Source organism: Aricia agestis, chromosome 15 (genome assembly GCF_905147365.1).
Source record: "Aricia agestis chromosome 15, ilAriAges1.1, whole genome shotgun sequence".
Classification (NCBI taxonomy): Eukaryota; Metazoa; Arthropoda; class Insecta; order Lepidoptera; family Lycaenidae; genus Aricia; species Aricia agestis.
The window spans coordinates 1,859,373-1,880,808 of NC_056420.1; the positions used below are offsets into that span (position 1 = coordinate 1,859,373).

The following is a 21,436-nucleotide window of genomic DNA, read 5'->3' on the forward strand; positions in this document are numbered from 1 at the left end:
TTTGGGTACGGAACCTTAAAAAATTGTATTATGTCAATTATAGCTAAAATATATTCAATTTAATCCCCCTCAATATTAATAATTCTCAAGTTAGTAATCTATACTTATAATATTATAATTCTGCAGAGTTTGTTTGTTTGTTTGTTTGAACGCGCTAATCTCAGGAAGTACTGGTCCGATTTGAAAAATTCTTTTACGGTTAGATAGCCTATTTATCGAGGAAGGTTATAGGCTATATTTTATCACGCTGAGACTAATAGGAGCGGAGAAATAGAGGAAAATGTGGAAAAAACGGGGGAAATTATATGAAAGGACTTATTTGAACGCGCTAATCTCAAGAACTACTGGTCCGATTTGAAACATTCTTTCAGTGTTAAATACCCCATTAATTGAGGAAGGCTATAGGCTATATTTTATCACGCTAAAATGAATAGGAGCGAAGAAATAGAGGAAAATGTGAAAAATACGGGGAAATTATATGAAAGGGCTTATTTGAACGCGCTAATCTCAGGAACGACTAATACGATTTGAAAAATTCTTTCAGTGTTAAATAGCCCATTTATCGAGGAAGGCTATAGGTTATATTTTATCACGCTAATTCTAATAGGAGCGAAAAAATAGAGGAAATTGTGGAAAAAACGGGGGAAATCATATGAAAGGGTTAATTTGAACGCGCTAATCTCAGAAACTATTGGTCCGATTTGAAAAATTCTTTCAATGTTAGATAGCTCATTTATTAAGGAAGGCCATATGTTTACAATATTTCCACAGCGTTATAAAGATAATTAACTTCAGTCTTCAAAATGTTTTGGTAATACTTTGAACTTAGCGAAAGGAAACAGGATGGCTTTTCACATGATAAACGATTTTATGTACTATCAGAGAAGTTGATTCCTATGCAAATCGGGGACCTAAGTAGTTTGGTTGCGTTACGTCAAACCCAGCTGACAGATCACAATTAACATTGAATTGACTATATTCAACCAAATAACGTTGGTCTGTCAATTGCATAGGAATCAACTTCCTCGATGGTACAATACGGGAGGAACTGAAAGGATAAAAAATTGTTTGGGGTTTAACGTATTGAGCTTAACCAAATGTGGAATGGAATGCTCATGGCTTGTACAACTGTGCGTTATTTATAAAAAAATATTATCTGTCAGTGTCATCTTGACACTGACATATAACAAAATTGTCAATGTCATCAGTAGGCAGTAGCCGTCAAAATGGCACGTCAGCAGCAAGATGTCGATGAGCTTTTCGAGATTAAAAACGCGTTTTACGTTGGAAATTACCAGCAGGCAATCAACGAGGCACAAAACCTAAACGTAAGTTATGTATTCTATTCAAATTTTACTTTAAATTTTCTGTATAAATGCTGTTTTTTACCACCGAAATGTTGACTGATCATACACGTCATGTTTTGTTGTTTTTATGTTTTTAAGCACAATTTAATTATTTATAATAATAAAGACCGCAAAATATCCTATTTAATGTTTTATATTACTGAAGTTTTCACTGCGATACTTAAAAGTAGCTTACAATTTGACACTTAGCAAAATATTGTTTTACAGCCTTCAACTCCCCTGCTTGCGCTGCAACGGGATGCCTACTTGTACAGGTCTTACATAGCTCAGGGAAGCTTCAGAATAGTGTATCAGGAGCTAAAGACCGCAGATCCACTGCTGCAACCACTGAAGACCTTGGTGGACTATCTGTCACCCGGAGCCAACAAACCTGCCATTGTTGCTGATATTGATGCTAGGGTATGTAGTATTTAATTTTTTTTAAATATTCCTCATCTATGCCCTCCATACTCTTTTCTTTTTCACACTTTACCTAATAGACCAAATTTGATGCAATTTAATAGGGAGATAAACGTGAAAAAACACAATAGCAGACAGTAGGTCGGCCAAAATCTTCATACCCCTAGTAGGAGAAGACATAATATTTTACAATGTTAATGCACATATTTATAATGTCGTTATTGTAGTTAAACAGTCCCAATAGTTTTTTTTTTATCCAACGGAATAATTAATAGCGACTGGCAGTGAAGTTAATTATTGTAAATTTTTCCATTTTTAACTACTTATTTACCTTTTCAACATTTTTGCAATAGTGTATTGTGTAAACTGTAAACTTAGAAGAGAACTGGCATTATTCTAGGTTAACAAAGGTACAGAGCTGTCAAATGAGATCTTCCTCATTGTTGCGGCGTCCATCTACTACCATGAAGATAACTATGAAGCCGCCTTGAAGTAAGTTATGATTTTTTTTAAATGGCTAGAATTTTGTGCAATTATAAGTATTTAATATGAAGATCCTGCTTTACTCCAATTAACCATCTGAATACAGTGGTCAACTCCATTTTACTGCTATTAGATTTTTAAGTAAAAAATAGTATGATTTTTTTGCTATTATTAAATATAAACTCAAAACAAAGCCAATTTTTATTTCTTAAGTTTAAGACCAATTTTGCATTTGTATTCTACTCTCTGTTTAACTTTTAACATTGTCACATTCTAGAATTCTCCATGGAGCTGAGTCTTTGGAGCTCCGTGCATTCACACTGCAGTGTCTGCTCGCTATGAACCGGCCCGACCTTGCTCGGAAGCAGCTGAAGCTGCTGCAAGATATTGAGGATGATGCAACACTTACACAGCTGGCGCAAGCCTGGCTCAACCTGTCACAGGTGACTGTCACAAATTTAGTCAGATGATGCTTATTTTGAATTCAGTTTGCCTTATAACTAAACAGAGATTACCTAACAACTAATCCATATTGCTGTCTTCATCTCCTACAATAGAAAAGCAATGATAAGCTTAGCAGAAACAATGATGATCACATTGATTATAGTTAATGATATGCTAAGGTCTATCATGTTAGTAATGTCGTAATTATAAATCATGCTGTGTAGTGTGTATATATAGACTCGATGGTGCTATAATCTTAATGATTCATACACATACAGTCAGCATACAAACGGTTTCTTTCTACAGAAGAATAGACAAAGTGACAGTTAGACAATGGAAATCTGCCATTTTGTCGATAAAATCTGTCAGTATGTCGATTCTTTCCCATGTCTACTGTTGTTATGCTAGCCCTGCTGCATAACAACAGCCATTACCAGCCATAACAGTCCATTACCAGCTTGTAAGTTTTGGCTGTATACCACTTACAAGTAACCACCTGCAAAAAGCATTGGCATGCCTCTCGCCGTTAAACTTTGGTTTGGCGAGGTTTAAAATGTATTAGTTTTTAAGAATAATACATATTTAACAGTAAAATGGTGTTGCAGGGTGGACCAGGTGTGCAGGACGCGCACTACAGTATACTGGAGTTGTCGGAGCGACTCGGCGCTCTAGGCGCGGGACCCGCCGCGGTCGGCGCCGCCGCTGCCGCTGCTAGAGGTAAATGTTGTTCAACCTTTGATTAGTAGTTATAGTAGTAGTAGTAGGAATAGTAGTAGATGATGTAACTCTGTTTATCTTCTATTTGACGGCTAGATTCATACATACATAGAATATGTTTCGCTACGAAATATTTTTAATTTCTACTTTGTGCCACCTGCACCACTACCAAAAGATCTAGCGTTTACTAGGGGATTGTACCACCCCTGTTGGTTATGTATAATGTTAATAGTAAATTATGACGAAACGTTTCGAGAAAAGGTAGGTAGTGCCCTTGCGCGCTTCGCTTGGCTCATCTTGGCAGATAATTGACATGATATATTATGTTACGTTATTTCGTCGCTCAAATTTATTACAAGTAACAGGCAGTAAAACACAAACTGCCCCATGTATATTTGAATTTTCTTGAGATTGGGGAAGACAAGCAACTTGCATTGTTATAATATAAAATTTCACTCTGCACCCCTTTATCGGTACACTTGTAATATGGGGAGTGATCTGAGGAATTGTTCGGAATCATACCTCCTGCAACTTTTGCCATGCGAAAAATATACCTTGATGAGTGGCAGTCTTCCACCGTGCGTTTTTCGCGTAACTTTCTGCCGCGCACTGTAAAACTTTGTAACGAACTGTCACCAGCAGTATTTCTGTACCTATACGACCTGCAAACCTTCAAGAAGAGAGTGTATTCCCTCTTAAAAGGCCGGCAACGCACCTGCAGCTCTTCTGATGTTGCGGGTGTCCATGGGCGGTGGTAGTTGCTTTCCATCAGGTGACTCGTTTGCTCGTTTGCTCCCTTATTTCATAAAAAAAAGGTATTGCCATCGGAGAGATCTAATAATGATTAGTGATTACCGACTTAGTTTAAATTTAATCAAAATTGTGACATGAGCTTGATACGTTTTCTGCATTTGCTACATGTTCATGTGTTCCTGGTAGGTATGTGGGAGGAGGCGGAGCAGATGCTGACGGAGGCGCAGGTGCGCGCGCCGCAGCAGCCCGAGCTTCTGCTGGGGCTGGCCGTCACCGCGGCTCACAGCGGCAAACCGCCGGAGGTTAGTACCTACTAGGGGAGCAAAAGGTGTTAACCGTTACATCAGAATGTCCACGTTACGACGTCGTCAACGTGGAACGGTGCGGTAACGTGGCACGGTACGTTGACGTGACGTGAAAATTTACGTCAACGTAACGTAAAAATGCACTTCACGATGTAGCAACATTGTGCGTCACCATGCCTTGTAAAACTGCTACATTCTTCACTACTTATCTAGATATGGATCGCACAATACGTATTCTGCCTCTGCTATTACTCTATTATCTGAGTAGACTTGGTAACGATTCTATTCCATTATATCTACCATTTAAATAACATATTAATGTATAATTACTCCAGGTATCAGCGAGGTATTTGGCGCAGCTACTGGACGCTCACCCCGACCATCCGTTCTCCAAGGAGTATACCGCCAAGACCAACGAGATCAAACGCCTCGCCGCACACTACCAACCCTCCGTGGCGAGCTAGATTAGTCCCTAACGCGTATATACAGAGTTTATTATTCCATAATCATTACGAAATATAATACATATATTATACAAAAGGGAATTTGTTTTATCCCTTGAATATTCGTAAGGAACAAAACCAAGTGATAGTACTTTACTGTGAAAGTTAGTTTACTGTGAAAGTGGCAGTGCTGAAAGAGCAATTTTTTGTGTGATTTGTATGGGCAAGCGTCCCAGCGTCATGAATTTGCCCATGAAATTCACAAAAACATTCAAATTAAATCTTTCAGCGCTGCTACTTTCACAGTAAACTCAATATAACAATAGTTTTGGTACACCCTCTATCAATATCATATTATAGCGCAAAACTAGCTGACTCCTCGGCACGCCAAGGAAACCTGAAAATCTGACAGATTCACCGAGGTCAGAGTGATCTAAAGGAAACTATGAAAATTAATTTTAAGATAATTGGGACTTAATTTTTTAGTCATTTGGATTGGATGGGGCCAAAATAATGTTCGGCGCGAAAATCACATCCCGAGCCAAAGACAAAAGAAACATCTTGATTATTATTAATCTTAACATAATTTAATAGAAACTATAATCGTAATCTGTGTCCTGCTCATCATCATCGTCCTGCCGCGTGATGTTGGCCAGCATGTGCAGCTGGCGCAGCTTCGCGTCCATCTCAGATATCTCCTGCGCCTCCGTGCTGTCCTGGTACATCGATCGCGAATCTGTGGTCGACTCTTCGTGGTATACTTCGCTGTATTCTCCTGAAAACGTTTGACGTTGTTATGGAAAGTGTATACACCGCGCCGACTTGTTGGAAAATGACCCATCCGACGCATGGATCATCTTACTTGTCAGGCAATAAACTAAACAAAACTTGGAAATAACATGACACTTCCAACGCGGAAATTGAACCCACGACCTCCGAGTCAAGAGCCACGCTCTAAACCACTGGACCACAGAGGCGTTAAAAGAAGAGTAGTTGAGTTTCTTTCCAAAAGCGTTTTTTTTCCGAGGACAAAAAAAATTTTAAAAATTACCTTCAGGCGAGACATCAACCGCATTATCTCTGGCCTGCACGGCCGGCGCGGTGTACGCTTCGAGCTCCTGCTCTCTTCTGTTCTCCTTGTCTAACTTCTCCAGTTTCTTCTGTCGTCGCCACGCCTTTTGCAGATTAAATCGCTCTGGACTAACGACAATGTAAAAAGCCTATAATAATCTATACTAATATTATAAATGCGAAAGTATCTCTGTCTGTCTGTCTGTCTCGCTTTCACGCCAAAACTACCGAACCGATTGTAATGAAATTTTGTATACAGATAGTCTAAAGCCTGAGAAAGGACATTGGCTACTTTTTTACTGGAAAAAAGGGTTGTAAGGGGGTGAAAATACGAAAAGTTCAAATTAAGTTAATTCCAAAAATGCATAATAGATGGCGCCGTGCGTCTCTTACATCGCGCTAACGCTTGCCCAACATCTTTCTATAAGAGGTGGTATCATCATGCATTCCAGTTTCGATTTTTTCATTGTTATTTCTTTATTACATTATTTAATAAATCAGAACTTTATATTATATTACGAGGGCTGCTATTTATGTATCCGGAATTAAAAAAAGAAACAAACATATATCATTTAATATGGTTTTATTGCTTTTCAAAATATTCGCCGCGATGATCGACACACTTTTGCATACGCTGGAACCAATTTTCATAGCACTTTTTCCATTCTGATTGAGGTATCTCCAAAACGTGCATTTTGAACGCATCAACAGCCTCTTCGCGGCTCGAAAAACGTTGACCACGTAATTTGTTCTTCGCGTATGGAAATAAAAAGAAATCGTTAGGTGCCAAATCAGGGCTGTACGGCGGATGACCAGTCAATTCGATCTTTTGACCCTCCAAAAACTGAGTTGTTTCAGCTGAGGTGTGACAGCTAGCATTGTCGTGATGTAATATGATTCTGCGTTGTCGGTTGTCCTTTCTTATTTCTTCAAAGACTTCTGGTAAACAAATGGTCGTATACCATTCAGAATTAACCGTTTTACGATTCTCTAATGGCACTGTAGCCACATGTCCATTAATTCCAAAAAAACAGGCGACCATTTGCTTCAAAGTACTTTTTGCACGAGTAACTTTTGTTGGTTTCGGCTCATCTTGGAACACCCACACCGTTGACTGTTGTTTAGTTTCGGGGTCATATGCATAGATCCAAGATTCATCACCTGTGTAGATATTATAAACGGCTTTTGACGTACCACGGTTGTATTTTTTTATCATTTTTTTGCACCAATCGACACGAGCCCGTTTTTGATCGATTGTCAAGTTGTGCGGAATCCAACGCGAACATATTTTTTTTACAGCCAAATGTTCGTGTAATATCTTATGTATGCTCGTCATACTTATGCCTAAGGACGCCTCTATCTCGCGATATGTAACATGACGATCACGCATTATTAGTTCCCGCACAGCATCTATATTTTGTGGGACAACAGCTGTTTTTGGGCGACCTTCTTTATTTTCATCCGTGAGCATAGACCGCCCACGATTAAACTCACTGTACCAGTGATAAACAGTGGTTTTTGATGGTGCTTCATCTCCAAAAGTTGCGGTGAGTTGAATAAAGCACTGTTGTTGATTTAGCCCACGCCGAAAATCGTAGTAAATCATTGCACGAAAATGTTCACGCGTTAAATCCATGGCAAATGAAGACACGCAATTTTCAAAATGACGCCACAATGGAAAAATAATTGACAGTCACATGAAACAAAATGTATTCTTCAACCAAAGAGTTCTATTTTCAAATGTTGTAATTACTTTTTAAATATTGTTCTTGTAAGTGGCCAGTTCCGGATACATAAATAGCAGCCCTCGTATACAGTGACGAAAGTTGTGTAATTGGGGGGCTAAATAAGCTTTAAAATTTGGCATAAAATATAAAGTTTAATTTTAAAAAATGAAATATTATGTGCACACTGCACATCTGTTTTGTTTTAAGGGGTACCAGGGTTTTTTTTTATAAAAGCTTTTGACACCAATTTTGTTGACATCGCGCGCTATAAACTGAAGTCCACGTGGACGAAGTCGCGGGCAACAGCTAGTTATTACATATTTTTACTAGCTAAGAGCCGAGCTTTGTGAGGGCTCGCGTCGTGACACCTTGACTGACTGATGATAACACATCTATATATAAATTTAAATTACTATGTTAAAACACAATTCAATAGGCGTGATAGTTTTTCCGTAAAGTGTACCACAAAATGTACAGTTTGTGGGATATAATAAATAGGGCCCGTTTTGCTCGCCCTTATGAAAATTATGTTTTTGTGTGCTATTTGATGCATATCACATAAAAGGGTTACGTTTTGTTTATGTCACATAAGCACACAAAGTGGCGCAAAGTGCCCGTCACCTCTAAACCGATTTTGATGAGAGGTAGGTAGGTACGTATAATTATTAATTTAGCCCCGGGAAAGAACTAAAGACTCATCCTATAGAACGAACGTCCTGAACTGACCGCCTCCGCCCGTCGTGTGCTTTGTGTACGCGGCGAGGGCAGCCGCAGACATCGACGGGCAGACGCGGTCTTTATTGCTTCGTAGACAAAAAAGCCCGCCCCGTCCTGTCGTCTGCAAAGCGCCTAAACCTCTAAACCGATTTTTATGAGAGGTATGTGGATGCTCTGAAACCCACAAAGTTTTGAGAGAATGTAAAGCCTGCCGGAGCGTGGCTCACCGTTCTCCATCCTTGTACAACCTGGCCTCCAGGTTATGTATGTCGTGTCGCATGTCAGCCAGCAGCAGCAGCATGAGGTCCAGGGAGCCCTTTGGCCCCCGAGCGCCGCGCGGCCCCCGGGCCCCGGCGTCACCTTTGGGGCCTTCCATACCTGGTGGGCCAGGTGGACCCTGGATAAAAAACAAATAACTTAAAACGTAAGATTGTATGTGTCCTTGTCTCATACGTTGGAAAAGTACCTACACCATATTATCATGTCTACTACACTACAGTTGCCGCAAGCTGTGCACAAATACCAGTCTGGCACATATTACCGCCGTACGTATTATTGCCCTGTGAATCGATTTGAATCTCCTAAATTGCTGTTCATTATGTTTTTGTTTATGGTGGATGTTCATGTATTTTATATAATCTCTATATTAGTATTAAATGTGCCAATTGTGAGGGCTCTACAATCTATACATATGTTGGCCAGTGACGGATTAATACAAGCATGTAGAGGAGCATATTATTGGTCTAGTATGCTATGATTGACGTCTCACGTCGTACTTAACTTCACAATTTCTATGGCATTCATCTCATGGCTATCCTAGCTATCTCTAAAGTCTTTACGATCTGAATATACAGAGTGTAACATAACTGATGAGTTATAATACGCTGCTACTTTCACAGTGAACTCTATTATAATATAAGGGACATATACAAACCCTAAAGTATTATCACTTAGTTTTGTCACACCCTGTATATTAGATTCATCATATGTGGGATATGCTTTATGTTATTGTTTGGAGTAAATAGTAACGTACCCTCGGTCCTCTTTCGCAGCGGCAGTACCCGCCCTCTAGCGGCGCTGTGGCGTCCAGCACGCGGTACATATACGTGCCCTCCGCGAAGCGGTCATCCTCTGAAAATTGGTAAAGGTATAATAATGATAACAAACTATAGATAGACTATAGAGTATGCAGTTGTTATATTAGGCTGAACTGAAAGAGCTCGAAAAACAAAAGAAAAAATATCCACAGCCGAACATAATATAACCTCCTCCTTTTTGGAAGTCGGTTAAAAATGCGAGGCACGCAGAGTTCAAAGTTTTAACACATTTTTTCATGATTTGCGTTATTAGGACAAACGATTTGGATCCGGCCGGCCGGCAACGCACCTGCAGCTCTTCTAATATTGCGACTTGCGAGTATACATGGGCGACGGTAGTTGCTTTCCATCAGGTGACCCGTTTGCTTGTTTGCCCTCTTATTTTATTAAAAAAAATCCCTTTTTATTAAATAATTACTTTTATAATAAATTAGTTTTTCAAAACTTCGGGTAAAGTAATCACAATTCATAGACTGCTGTACTCAGCAGTCTATACATTTGAGTCTATCATTATTGCCCTGAGTGTGCGTGCCATAAATCTTCACAAAACCACAGAATATATTATTATAATAGTAGGCCACAAAACTTACTACAAACTACCAAAACACACTTCAGTTTTACCTTCTCCTTTCAACGCGGGGTTTTCCAACAGCTTCTTCAGTATCCCCTGCGTGGTCCTCAGCTGGTCTGTCAACTGCTTGACCTTTCGCGACAGCCACGAGACAGTGTCACACGGCGCGTAGCAGCGAGAAGACGCTCGGATGAGCGGGAGAGGCTCCTGTAACATTATATTTACCTGGTAGACTGTCATAATCATATGAAGCTACTTACTGGAAAGCAGGAAAGTTGCTAAATTATTGTCCGTTCGTCCGTCCGTGTCGTCTCGTAGAAATCGTAGTCCGTACTCCGAAGACACTAGACCGTAGCGCTATCGACGGATTGGATCTACGGATAGCTGCCCTGTCTCTCGTTCTCGCGACCTATCCTTGGTATTAGTAGCAATAAAATATAACAGTGCAGCAGTGCGGTGCGGTCTGCGGATAAGCTCATCTTTGACCAAGATGTGTTCTCGCGTCCTATCTTAGCTACTAGGGAGGCAGGAGCCTACGGGGATTAATAAGCAACGTTGGCGCCTTGAGGTGATGTGAGGAGCCATGGAACACTCGCAGTCGCTTCTTATCCACATCTTATCCTAGCGACCAGGGAAGTAGGTGTCTATAGGAGTAATACCGGTAGCGCGATGGGTATAGGCTGGATGCACTTTCTGCCGTCGTTGGCCAGGGTGTAGGGTGAGGAGCACTCGCAGTGATGGCCACCGGGGTCGTTGACACACCGCTGCTGACAACCGCCGTTGTCGACTGCACACTCGTCAATGTCTGAAAAAAGTTGGGTTAAAGACTGAAGTAGTGTGAAAACTAGTGGAATGTGTGGAAATGGTTCCGTACAATGATTAAAAGCTTGAAGATCGTACTGATTAGAAGCTTGTTTTGTGTTATAGCTTAAATATTTATTTTATTGTGTTGGGTATTATAATCTGTGATGTCATAGAGTAAAGACGGCGAGTAGAAGTACAAACGTCAATATACCTACGCCAATCAGCTGATCGATACGGGAACGTTAAATTTACGCGCGTATGGCCCGGGACTCGGGAGCCAGGTCAATTTTTGGTCAATGATTTCCTCCCGGGCGAAACTTTGTATAATGCATAAGAGACTTATGCTATGAATACTAGCGACCGTCAGCTGCGACTCCGTGGGTGGGGTGGGCACTGGGCAGTGGCACCCACCCACCCATGAAGAAAAAAAATTTCAGTCATTTCCTCTCATTTGAAAATTTGTCAGAGTATAGTTGATGTAGTATTTTGAGAGAAAAACATAGTCAGCTTACCAGCCGCGGTGGAATGGAGCCCTACACGGTAAAAACATTATATTTTCAATGATTTCCTCACAGATTTATACGTGGGAGAGCCATGCTTCGGCACGAATGGGTCGGCTCGACCGGAGAAATACCACGTTCTCACAGAAAACCGGCGTGAAACTAGCGCTGTGTTTCGCCGAGTGAGTGAGTTTACCGGAGGCCCAATCCCCTACCCTATTTCCTTCCCTACCCTCCCCAATTCCCTTCCCATCCCTACCCTCCCCTATTACCCTATTCCCTCTTAAAAGGCCGGCAACACACCTGCAGCTCTTCTGATGCTGCGAGTGTCCATGGGCGACGGAAGTTGCTTTCCATCAGGTGACCCGTTTGCTCGTTTGCCCCCTTATTTCATAAAAAAAAAGCTAAAAATTTACCAGGTGATCGTTTACATGCTACTATGAATGATTTATATTGTCAGCTTGCTGTATCTCAGACCTCAGTGGAAAGTTTGTCAGCTGGTACCTTGAAAGGTGCAACGCAACAGCATCTATACATTACCAGATTACCTACTAAAACTTATCAGCTGACGACTTTTCCACTGACTTACAGCTAACTGATTTTTTAAATTGTTTACTAGAGTATTTTAACAATACTCTGATAAATTTTCAAATGAGAGGAAATTACTGAAAAAAAATTTTTTTTTCTTCATCTTTGGGAGGCAGCTGCCACTGCCCACCCCATCAACGGAGTTGCAGCTGACGGTCGCTAGTATTCGTAGTATAAGTCCCTTATTCATTTTACGAAGTTTCGGTTGGGAGGGACTTGGTCATGAAAACCCGTCACTGGCCCCGGGTTTAGTACGTCAAGGTCGCTGATTGGCTAATTGCTCCCCAAATTTTCCGTTATCCATGACATTTGTAAAATTTGAATATACGCTAAATTTCTATCACTGAGGCTAGACGTATTATTTCTCTCTCCCAAAAATTACTATCTCTGCAGTAGAAATTCAGTCGAAACTAACTTTCTTCGCACCTAATCGTTGCTGCTTATCACTGGCGGCAACAATTGTTTTTAGCATATTTTCTTAAAATAAAAACAGAAATACTTAATATGTCTTGTTCCGTGAGAATGAAAGATTTTACTATAGTTTTTATCCCAAAATATTATAAAAACGAGTAGATAAAATATAATATTATAAAATACCTACCGACGCAATACGGCTGCGTCCTCCGTCTGTAGCTGTCGGCATCGAACCGGAACCCCTGGTGGCAGCTGCACCACAACCGCTCCTCCACCACCGAGCACGCCTGCTCACACAGCTGCAAGCTGCACGGGTCCATGGACTCTGGAATACACCTGGAGCACAGATTATTAAACAGTCCCATTCCCAAACTTATTTTGTCTACCGCCCACTTTAAGAAAAGAAAAAATTTTAGCGCCCCCATTGTTTCAATTTAAAATGCATCTAAGTGATGAAATAAATCACCCCCCCAAGCCTCTATACAACGCCCCCATTTTTTTCTGGGCCCCTTCAGACCTTCAGCGCCCACAAGGGGGCGTTATCGCCCACTTTGGGAATGGCTGCTTTAAGCTTAATTAAATAATTAGCATCTAGGAACAGACAACTATATATTGTGCAGTGTCCTGGCCGGCCTACCACAACCTTTCCTAAGACTATCATAATCTGCAAATCGGCTTATCATGATTCTTTAATATATTTAAATATAAATTATAATACTTATGTCAGTATTAAGGCGTTATGGTGGAACAAATATACATAACTGCAAACATAGATGGTTAAAATCATTCACCCTATTTTAGGCTTTTGTCGGTTAAAAACAGCGATATAAAAATAATATTTACTTATTCTAAAATTATTTTATCACTGTTGAACGAAAAAATTGGCTACCCTATCCCGGTGCAGTAAATAGTAGATTATCTAATAATTATTGTGAATGCCCTATCTATGTGCCGTTTGCACATAAGTAATTAACAAAATCCGCGTTTTTCACTTTAATCCCGTTTTACCGGGACGCCGGGATCCCACGGTTACCAGGATCGCATGACGTCCCAGGAGCTCACCGGCCGGCGACGTGGCGGTACCCGGCGCAGCACCGCACGCGGATACACTGCATGTCCATACCGCCCACGTGACACATCTCGCGCGAACGCTGCAGCCGGTCCGACGGGCAGCTCATCTCGTCCATGCTGAAAATGGTAAGTGGTAAATTATTAAGAGCTCACCTGACTCTAAAAATCAAACATCGTCCTTCCCTCTTCACACTCACGCCCGTCTTTCATATGCCAGGTGAAAAAGGACGGCGCGGAATCATCGCCGAGATAGTTTTACTAAAATAAAAGACGAACTATAATGATTATGAAAAAAGTGTTTTGAGCAAATTTAGGTTTTATCAATACCTTTTTAGATATTAAAAAATATTAAAGAAAAGACAGCAAACTTCGAAGATCCAAGCAAAAATGTGTCTAAAACAAGGTTTTTTGTAAAAAAGAAACTATCGAACATTTTTTGAGTAATCGTGTTTTCGTCTTGAGCATTTAATCTTCATGAACTGAAGTTACTTGTGTCAAAAAATCAGTTTTCTAGACCTTACAGATTTTGAGATCTAGGTTAAAGTATGTAGTCAAGTTAGGGTCATATGGGCTCTTAACGCTCATTTTAGTGTTGAACTGTAATTACGACAGTATATATTAAGTCTATGAATATAACCAATAACCATGCTCTATTGAAGTTCATCTCGTCTATGCCTAACTGTGACGGACTACGGTTACACGGTCAGTCTGGCATCAGTTCAGTCCATCAGTCTGAGGACTGAGAATGGCGCCAGAATGATGGCTGAAGAGTACATTATGTAATACATAATATAATAAAAATCGGCCAAGTGCGAGTCGGACTCGCGCACGAAGGGTTCCGTACCGTAATAGAGAAAAAATAGGCCAAAAATTGTGTTTTTGTATGGAAGTCCCCTTAATTAGTTATTTTATTTAAATATTGTTATTAACTATCAAAGTACACATATATTTAAAACCTTTGTGAAAATTTCAAGTCTCTCCTCCTCTTATCATTATTGATTACGAGCAAAAAAGGCCAAAAAAATCACGTTTGTTGTATGGGAGCCCCTCTTAAATATTAATATTATTTTGTTTTTAGTAAGTACTTATTTGTTGTTATAGCGGCAACAGATATACACAATCTGTGAAATTGTCAGAAGTCTCGCTATAGCGGTTCTTGAGGTACAGCCTGGCGACAGACAGACGGACAGACGGACAGACAACGAAGTCTTAGTAATAGGGTCCCGTTTTTACCCTCTGGGTACGGAACCCTAAAAATGATTAGTCCGTCAATCAAACCGACAAAATAGTTCCCGAAATGGTGGTAGGCACTAGGCCAGGGGTTCCCAAACTGTGCGCCGCGGCGGCGCTCTTCATTATCCATAACCACAAATATTATAAAATAAAATAATAATTTTATGAATTATACAAAGCAGGCAGATGATTCAATATTTGTTTATTATTATTTACTTGATTAACCTAACTATAATCATTAAGAGGATACACCAGGGGCGTCCAGGGGCTAGGGAAATGAAAAAAAAGTATGTGTAATATCTATAGCTGTCTCCCTTACCTCAAGCCTATACCGCAAAACGCGATAAAGACAACTGCAGAAAATCAACGATTCGTTGACCCCTGATTCCGTCTCCAAAACTTAACCGATTTAAGTACTTTTTTCATAAAAGATTAAAGAAAGGCTTGAGCTGTGTTCCTACGTTTTATTTTTTTAGCCAAATTTGTTTTCTGGATGTTTGAACACAGCGGAAAATCTGGCCATTTTTTTGTGTTTTTTAAAGTTCATATCTTATTTAATAATTAAATTATGAAAAAAAATAAAACATAGGGACATTGTATTAGTGGCTGTAGATATTCAGGAAAAAATATAACTACCAGCATTATCTAGGGAGGAAACAGGGGACAACGTTTGTATGGAAAAAAGGGCGGTGTGGACTCCTCTTAAGAGCGCATATGACCCTAACTTGACTACATACTTTAACCTAGATCTCAAAATCTGTAAGGTCTAGAAAACTGATTTTTTGACACAAGTAACTTCAGTTCATGAAGATTAAATGCTCAAGACGAAAACACGATTACTTAAAAAATGCTCGATAGTTTCTTTTTTACAAAAAACCTTGTTTTAGACACATTTTTGCTTGGATCTTTGAAGTTTGCTGTCTTTTCTTTAATATTTTTTAATATCTAAAAAGGTATTGATAAAACCTAAATTTGCTCAAAACACTTTTTTCATAATCATTATAGTTCGTCTTTTATTCAAGTAAATGTCTAAAAAAATATAAAAGTAATGAATCCGCGCCGTCCTTTTTCACCTGGCATATGAAAGACGGGCGTGAGTGTGAAGAGAGAAGGACGATGTTTGATTTTTAGAGTCAGGAGAGCTCTTAATAGTGTTCATTTATGTATATTTTTGTAATATCTAGGTAGAGAAGGGCGCCGTGACAAAATATTGACTTGTAAATGCGCCGCAGGCTGAAAAAGATTGGGAACCCCTGCACTAGGCACCAGTAGACAGTAGTTGTTCTAATGTGTATTCTGTACCCAGTAGCAAAGACGCTCTGAAAGTTTTTGATTCAAAATTTATTATGGAATTTCCTAGACTTCAATGGGAATGCGTCAAATTAAACCGACTTAATAATAATTCAGAAGCAATGCACGGACAATACTGTGCGCTATGTAACTTTGTCTACTCTACCGTAGAAAGAAACTATTTCTTATTGCCGCCATAGGCGTTGGGTAAGATTTATCCCAGAAGGCAACTAAGGCAACAGAAGCCCGCAGTATTCTTGAGTTCATTGTCCTGCAAATTAAACCGCCGCTTTTGAAGACAGTAGGGCTGCCAACCTCTAATTGAAAAAAAAAACCTAGGTTTGAAGTTGAAATAATTCGCCAAGTGCGAGTCAGACTCGCGCACGATGTGTTCCGACTTCCGTACCGTTATAGGCAAAAATTTGTGTTTTTTGTATGAGTGCTCCCCTTAAATAAATATACATATTTTTATTTTGTTTTGGTACTTATTTGTTGTTATGGCGGCAACAGAAATGTGTGAAAATTTCAGAAGTTTAGCTATAGCAGTTCTTCAGATAGAGCCTGCCTGGAGACAAACAAACAGACGGACAAATAGGGTCCCGTTTTTACCCATTGGGTACGGAACCCTAAAAACGACAATTGCGTTTAGAAACACACATTGACTTGCATAAGAAAAAATAATATTATGTATTATCAACTTAATAAAAATAGGTAAAACAATTAAAGTAAAGTATTGTTTATTAAGATTATATTTTCAATTAAATAAAACGGGTTACAATTAATACAACAATAAAAATTATATAAACTAAAGAGTCTATATTTTTGTTAAGATTTTATAGTTGGCCCAGGACGCTGATTAAAAACCATGAAGGACGTCCCAGGACACCTAGGACATGCCCTGAGAAAACAGGACAGCAGCTGCTGTAGGCAGCCCTAAACCAGGCCCTCATGTTATAAATAGTGAGCTCCTTCTTGGAAGGGCTTACCGCTTAACCCGTTTGCAGCTAGGCGACTGTGTTAATAGTCCCAGACCTCAGTGCATTGTTCCTGTGACTGATTTTTAAAAAAGGAGGAAGTTATATTTTGTTACAAAATACTTTGCAATCAATAGGAAATTCTGTGCTGATCCATTTCAATGTTTACTCTATGTAGATAAATTAAGGTTACTGCCGTACTCAGCGACATTTAATCATTTTACATGGTAGAGCCATGCTTCGGCACGAATGGGCCGGCTTGACCGGAGAAATACCACGGGCTTGCAGAAAACCGGCGTGAAACAGTGCTTGCGCTGTGTTTCGTCGAGTGAGTGAGTTTACCGGAGGCCCAATCCCCTACTCTTCCCTTCCCTATTCCCTTCCTTACCTCTCGTACCCTGTAATCTATTCCCACTTAAGAGGCCGACAACGCCCTGCAGCTCTTCAGATGTTGCGTGTGTCCATGGGCGACGGAAGTTGCTTTCCATCAGGTGACCCGTTTGCTCGTTTGCCTCCTTATTTCATAAAAAAAATATGTTTAACCTTCAATTTAATGAAGAGTTTGAGTTTTGACAGATAATAAAATTTAGAATTAATAACATTTAGGTAAGCAATCATCATTCCACCCTAAGTGCAGCAGCTTTTATGACTAAGTAGTAATTACGCGTATTCCCCCAGAAAAGTAATGTTTTAAATGTGAAAGTGTGCCACACTAGGTATTTAAGAGGAGTCCACACCACCCTTTTTCCAAACAAACGTTGTCCCCTGTTTCCTCCCTGGATATTGCTAGTAGAGTTATAATTTTTTTTCCTAAATATCTACGGTCATTAATACAATGTCCCTATGTTTTCTTTTTTTCATAATTTAATTATTAAATAAGATATGAACGTTCAAAAACCCAAAAAAATGGCCAGATTTTCCGCTGTGTTCAAACATCCAGAAAACAGATTTGGCTATTCTTTTTTTTTATTATTAATTATTTGGATTATCCCAAAAAAAATAAAACATAGGAACACAGCTCAAGCCTTTCTTTAATTTTTAATGAAAAACGTTCGGTTAAGTTTTGGAGAAGGAATCAGGGGACAACGAATTGTTGATTTTCTGCAGTTGTCTCTATCGCGTTCTGCGGTATAGGCTTGAGGTAAGGGAGACAGCTATAGATATTACACGTACTTTTTTTTCATTTCTTTAGCCTCTGGTGTATCCTCTTAAATCTATTTACGAATGAACACATAATATCTGGTAGATGGAGATATTTAAGTTTGAGAGAACTTATAAGACGAAAAAAACATTGTTATGCTAAGAGTCAAGACTGTTATTTACTTAATCGCTTGATTCATCCTAGTAATCAGCCCAATTTCTAAAAAGATTGGCAATAGAAAAATAGTTAAGAAATTAACTCAGACTTACTCTAAGCTGGTAATAATTTAACATAATATATTTTAATTTTTAATGCCTCATTTAACTTGTCATAATAACTCATAAGATAACTTTTGATACAGTCAAGGTTGTCCGTTATCAGTATTTGTTTGTTTTGGCTCACGCGTAAAAATGGGTCACATTAAGTAGCGTAATTCATGATCTAATCGTTAACTAAAATAGATTCTTTATGAGTGCGGAAACGACGCGGTACGGTAGATCAGAGGGATGTGTCAGAACTCAGAGTAGAGAATTGAATAATACAATAATGAAAATATTATACTTTTTTGAAAAAATAACAAAATATGTTCCAGAAGAGGAAAAAAGAAAAATAACTTTACAAAAGTCATGGTAGAGATTATTATCTTTTTGTTATTTTTTACTTGGCAATGATATTTTAAATTTTTGTCGAGCTATGCAGTAATTAATGACGACAACTAGCCTAAAGGCTGTTGTAGGTCTCATACATTTCCACTAATAATAATAATATCTATGGACGCTTCACACCACGTCAGTCTGGCCCCGTGCTAAGTACCTAAAGGACTTGTGTTACAGGTACCAGACGACGGAAATATATTTAATACTTTTATACCATACATATATTTAAGATTTTCATTATATCATACACATATTTAATAGGTACACATCCAGACCCGGGAACATTGAAAACTTTTTGTTCCGTCGGCGGGATTCGAACCCGCGACCCCCGGCAACAGCTACCAACGCGCTCACCACTGAGCCACAGAGGTCGTCAAACTCCACTCTTACCAGTGATGTGTATATTATGTTAGTTTAAGGTAGAGCTTTTAAGGTAAGTGCTAGTAAAAGTTAGAAGATGCTGCTCTACTTGCAGATGTTTGACTGACATAGCTGAGCTTAACGCCCGGAAGTCAAATGATATGTTATTCGGCTGAACAAGTTTACGTCTTGACATGTTTCTAATAAGGGGAAGTATCTATTTATCATTATTTTATCAAATGCTTCTAGCGCGCCCTGCACAAACGCTTATTTATTACATTTTAGATAATGTATTTTTGATACATGTAATGACTAATGAGTTTTCTTAGTAAATTCACAGCTTTTTTGACAGATTCTCCATACTTCATCTGTCAAGTTAAGTGGTAGATAGCCTATTCGGCACTTATCAGGAAGTGGTGAAACAGGCCCTAAGCTAAGTAATTTATACTCTTCTCATTATAATTTACTAAGCTTTGTAAGGGTTACTTTAAACTGGTTCCCATAATATTATTAGGTACAGTACTTACCAAAATACCAACAAACTGACATATTCACAAATCACAATGCACATCGGATGCGGTTTCCGCACTGATAAGGGAGTGATAACACGGTTCACTTACACGTCGAAACCGTCGTCATGGTAACCGTCTTCGGCGAAATACCCGTCGTCCTGTCGACAAAACACCAAGGCAGCAGGAGCCAGCAGGAGGACGGCAAACGCCGTCGGCGCGCGCATCTCGACTGCGCGCGGAGATGCCCAAACTATTTATCATCAAGTACATCTTTGTACAGTATAAATTGATATAGTATACGCGGTTTAAATTATTCATCTGTGAATGCATCGCTTTGATGGCGTGCAGTGGGTAATTGCGTACCTACTGCGTAGTATGAAATACGAAGAATCATTGAAAAACAAAAGACAATTTTTGAATGCTTACACTATCAAACTTATATTTTTATACGATGTCGACAAACGCAGCTTAAAATTTCAGTCTAATCCAAAGTATAATAATTAATTTTCATGATCTAAATTCAAATCGTCAAGGCCATCCCCTGAGCAAACGATATTGACCATACATTTGCCGCGTTGCGTTGCCGAGATCGCGCTCAAATCCTATTTTTTTACTTATCTTAGTTCAAAATTGACCTAAAAAAATTCAAACGTCCAGTATGTAGTTAATGCATAGTTAATGAAATTGTCGATCTATTGGCGTGTGTTTCAAATAACCGTAATTTGTAAATACTAGGGAGATACTGAATGTATGCTTAAATTTAAATAAATTGGTATTACTTTGGAAGCTGATATATCAGTGATATCATGAGTATAAAAACAAAGATAGGAAATTATTAACTACATAATATGAAAGGAACGTTCATATAGGTACTTAAGATTATTGCTGTATTTTTATTATATTTTGTAGCATTCAAATGATGAGTTAATAAGGCTCTAAAAACGGCAAATTACGGCATCTCCGTAGGGGGCGCGTCTATCGCGATTAGGGAATGCAAATCTCGCGAGATTGGGGCTCAAGCGAGATCTCGCGAGATTGGGGCTCAAGCGAGATCCCGCGAGTTTATGAATACCTACAATACCGCGAGATCTCGCCAATTTCGAGATTTTTTTGACGTGCGCAAACAAGATCACAAATATGCCTGCCAGACTTGTTTTCAAATGTTTTACGGCACAGTTATTGCAAAGATGGCTGACAGATTGGACGACTATTTTGTGGACGCTATCAATCTATTTTATTTGAGTGCATTACATTTTTTTATAATATAATTAAATTTTTGAGGCTTCTGCTTGAAGTAGCTCAAGAAATTCGGTAACTAAGTCATTACTCCACTTCATTATTGACGTTCAAATCTCCAATTGCTCCAAAGCCCAAAGTTTGTGCGACAAGTGTGGCAGGCCGCACTAACTTTGAAGTTTGTTTACTTTGATGTGCGCAGAAAAACCGACTCATGATGGCAAACTACAAATGTGTGTTCAAACTTTGCACAAATAGGCAAATGTCAGTGCCACACTTGGGTATAAGGTAACTTTTCTATTTAGTATTCATCATTCGGTGAATATTTATCAGACTCTATGACTAACTTGACAATCCGTATCCTGATGTAAATGCCTGATAAAGAAAGGACACAAAGAAACTCAAGAAATTACTTTTTAAAATGATTCAATAAGTATTCAAGAGATTCTCGAGTATAATAAATTTCGATCAGAAATGTAAAGGGAAAATATTTACATAAATTAACAGTAGTAGTATTACCCTATTAGTAGAGTAGAACCTCCGGGAGGTTATGATATATAGAG

General features: G+C 39.1%; 2 protein-coding genes across 2 annotated transcripts; one reads left to right on the forward strand and one right to left on the reverse strand.

Annotated features, from left to right (window-relative positions):
• The first annotated feature begins 1,208 nt into the window (after positions 1–1,208).
• LOC121734233 (coatomer subunit epsilon) lies at positions 1,209–5,008 on the forward strand. Its single transcript, XM_042124713.1, has 7 exons — positions 1,209–1,328; positions 1,575–1,766; positions 2,167–2,258; positions 2,527–2,692; positions 3,299–3,410; positions 4,350–4,465; positions 4,804–5,008. The coding sequence occupies exons 1-7, from the start codon at positions 1,227–1,229 to the stop codon at positions 4,930–4,932; spliced, it is 909 nt and encodes a 302-aa protein (XP_041980647.1). The 5' UTR covers positions 1,209–1,226; the 3' UTR covers positions 4,933–5,008.
• A 478-nt stretch (positions 5,009–5,486) lies between these two features.
• Positions 5,487–19,877, reverse strand: LOC121734232 (collagen and calcium-binding EGF domain-containing protein 1-like). The gene is made up of 9 exons (XM_042124712.1): positions 19,746–19,877; positions 13,463–13,588; positions 12,588–12,736; positions 10,754–10,899; positions 10,145–10,301; positions 9,460–9,557; positions 8,654–8,823; positions 5,963–6,111; positions 5,487–5,686 (listed from the first exon to the last, which is right to left on the reverse strand). Exons 1-9 carry the CDS (start codon positions 19,859–19,861, stop codon positions 5,499–5,501), a joined length of 1,299 nt encoding a protein of 432 aa, XP_041980646.1. The 5' UTR covers positions 19,862–19,877; the 3' UTR covers positions 5,487–5,498.
• Between the last annotated feature and the right edge of the window lie 1,559 nt (positions 19,878–21,436).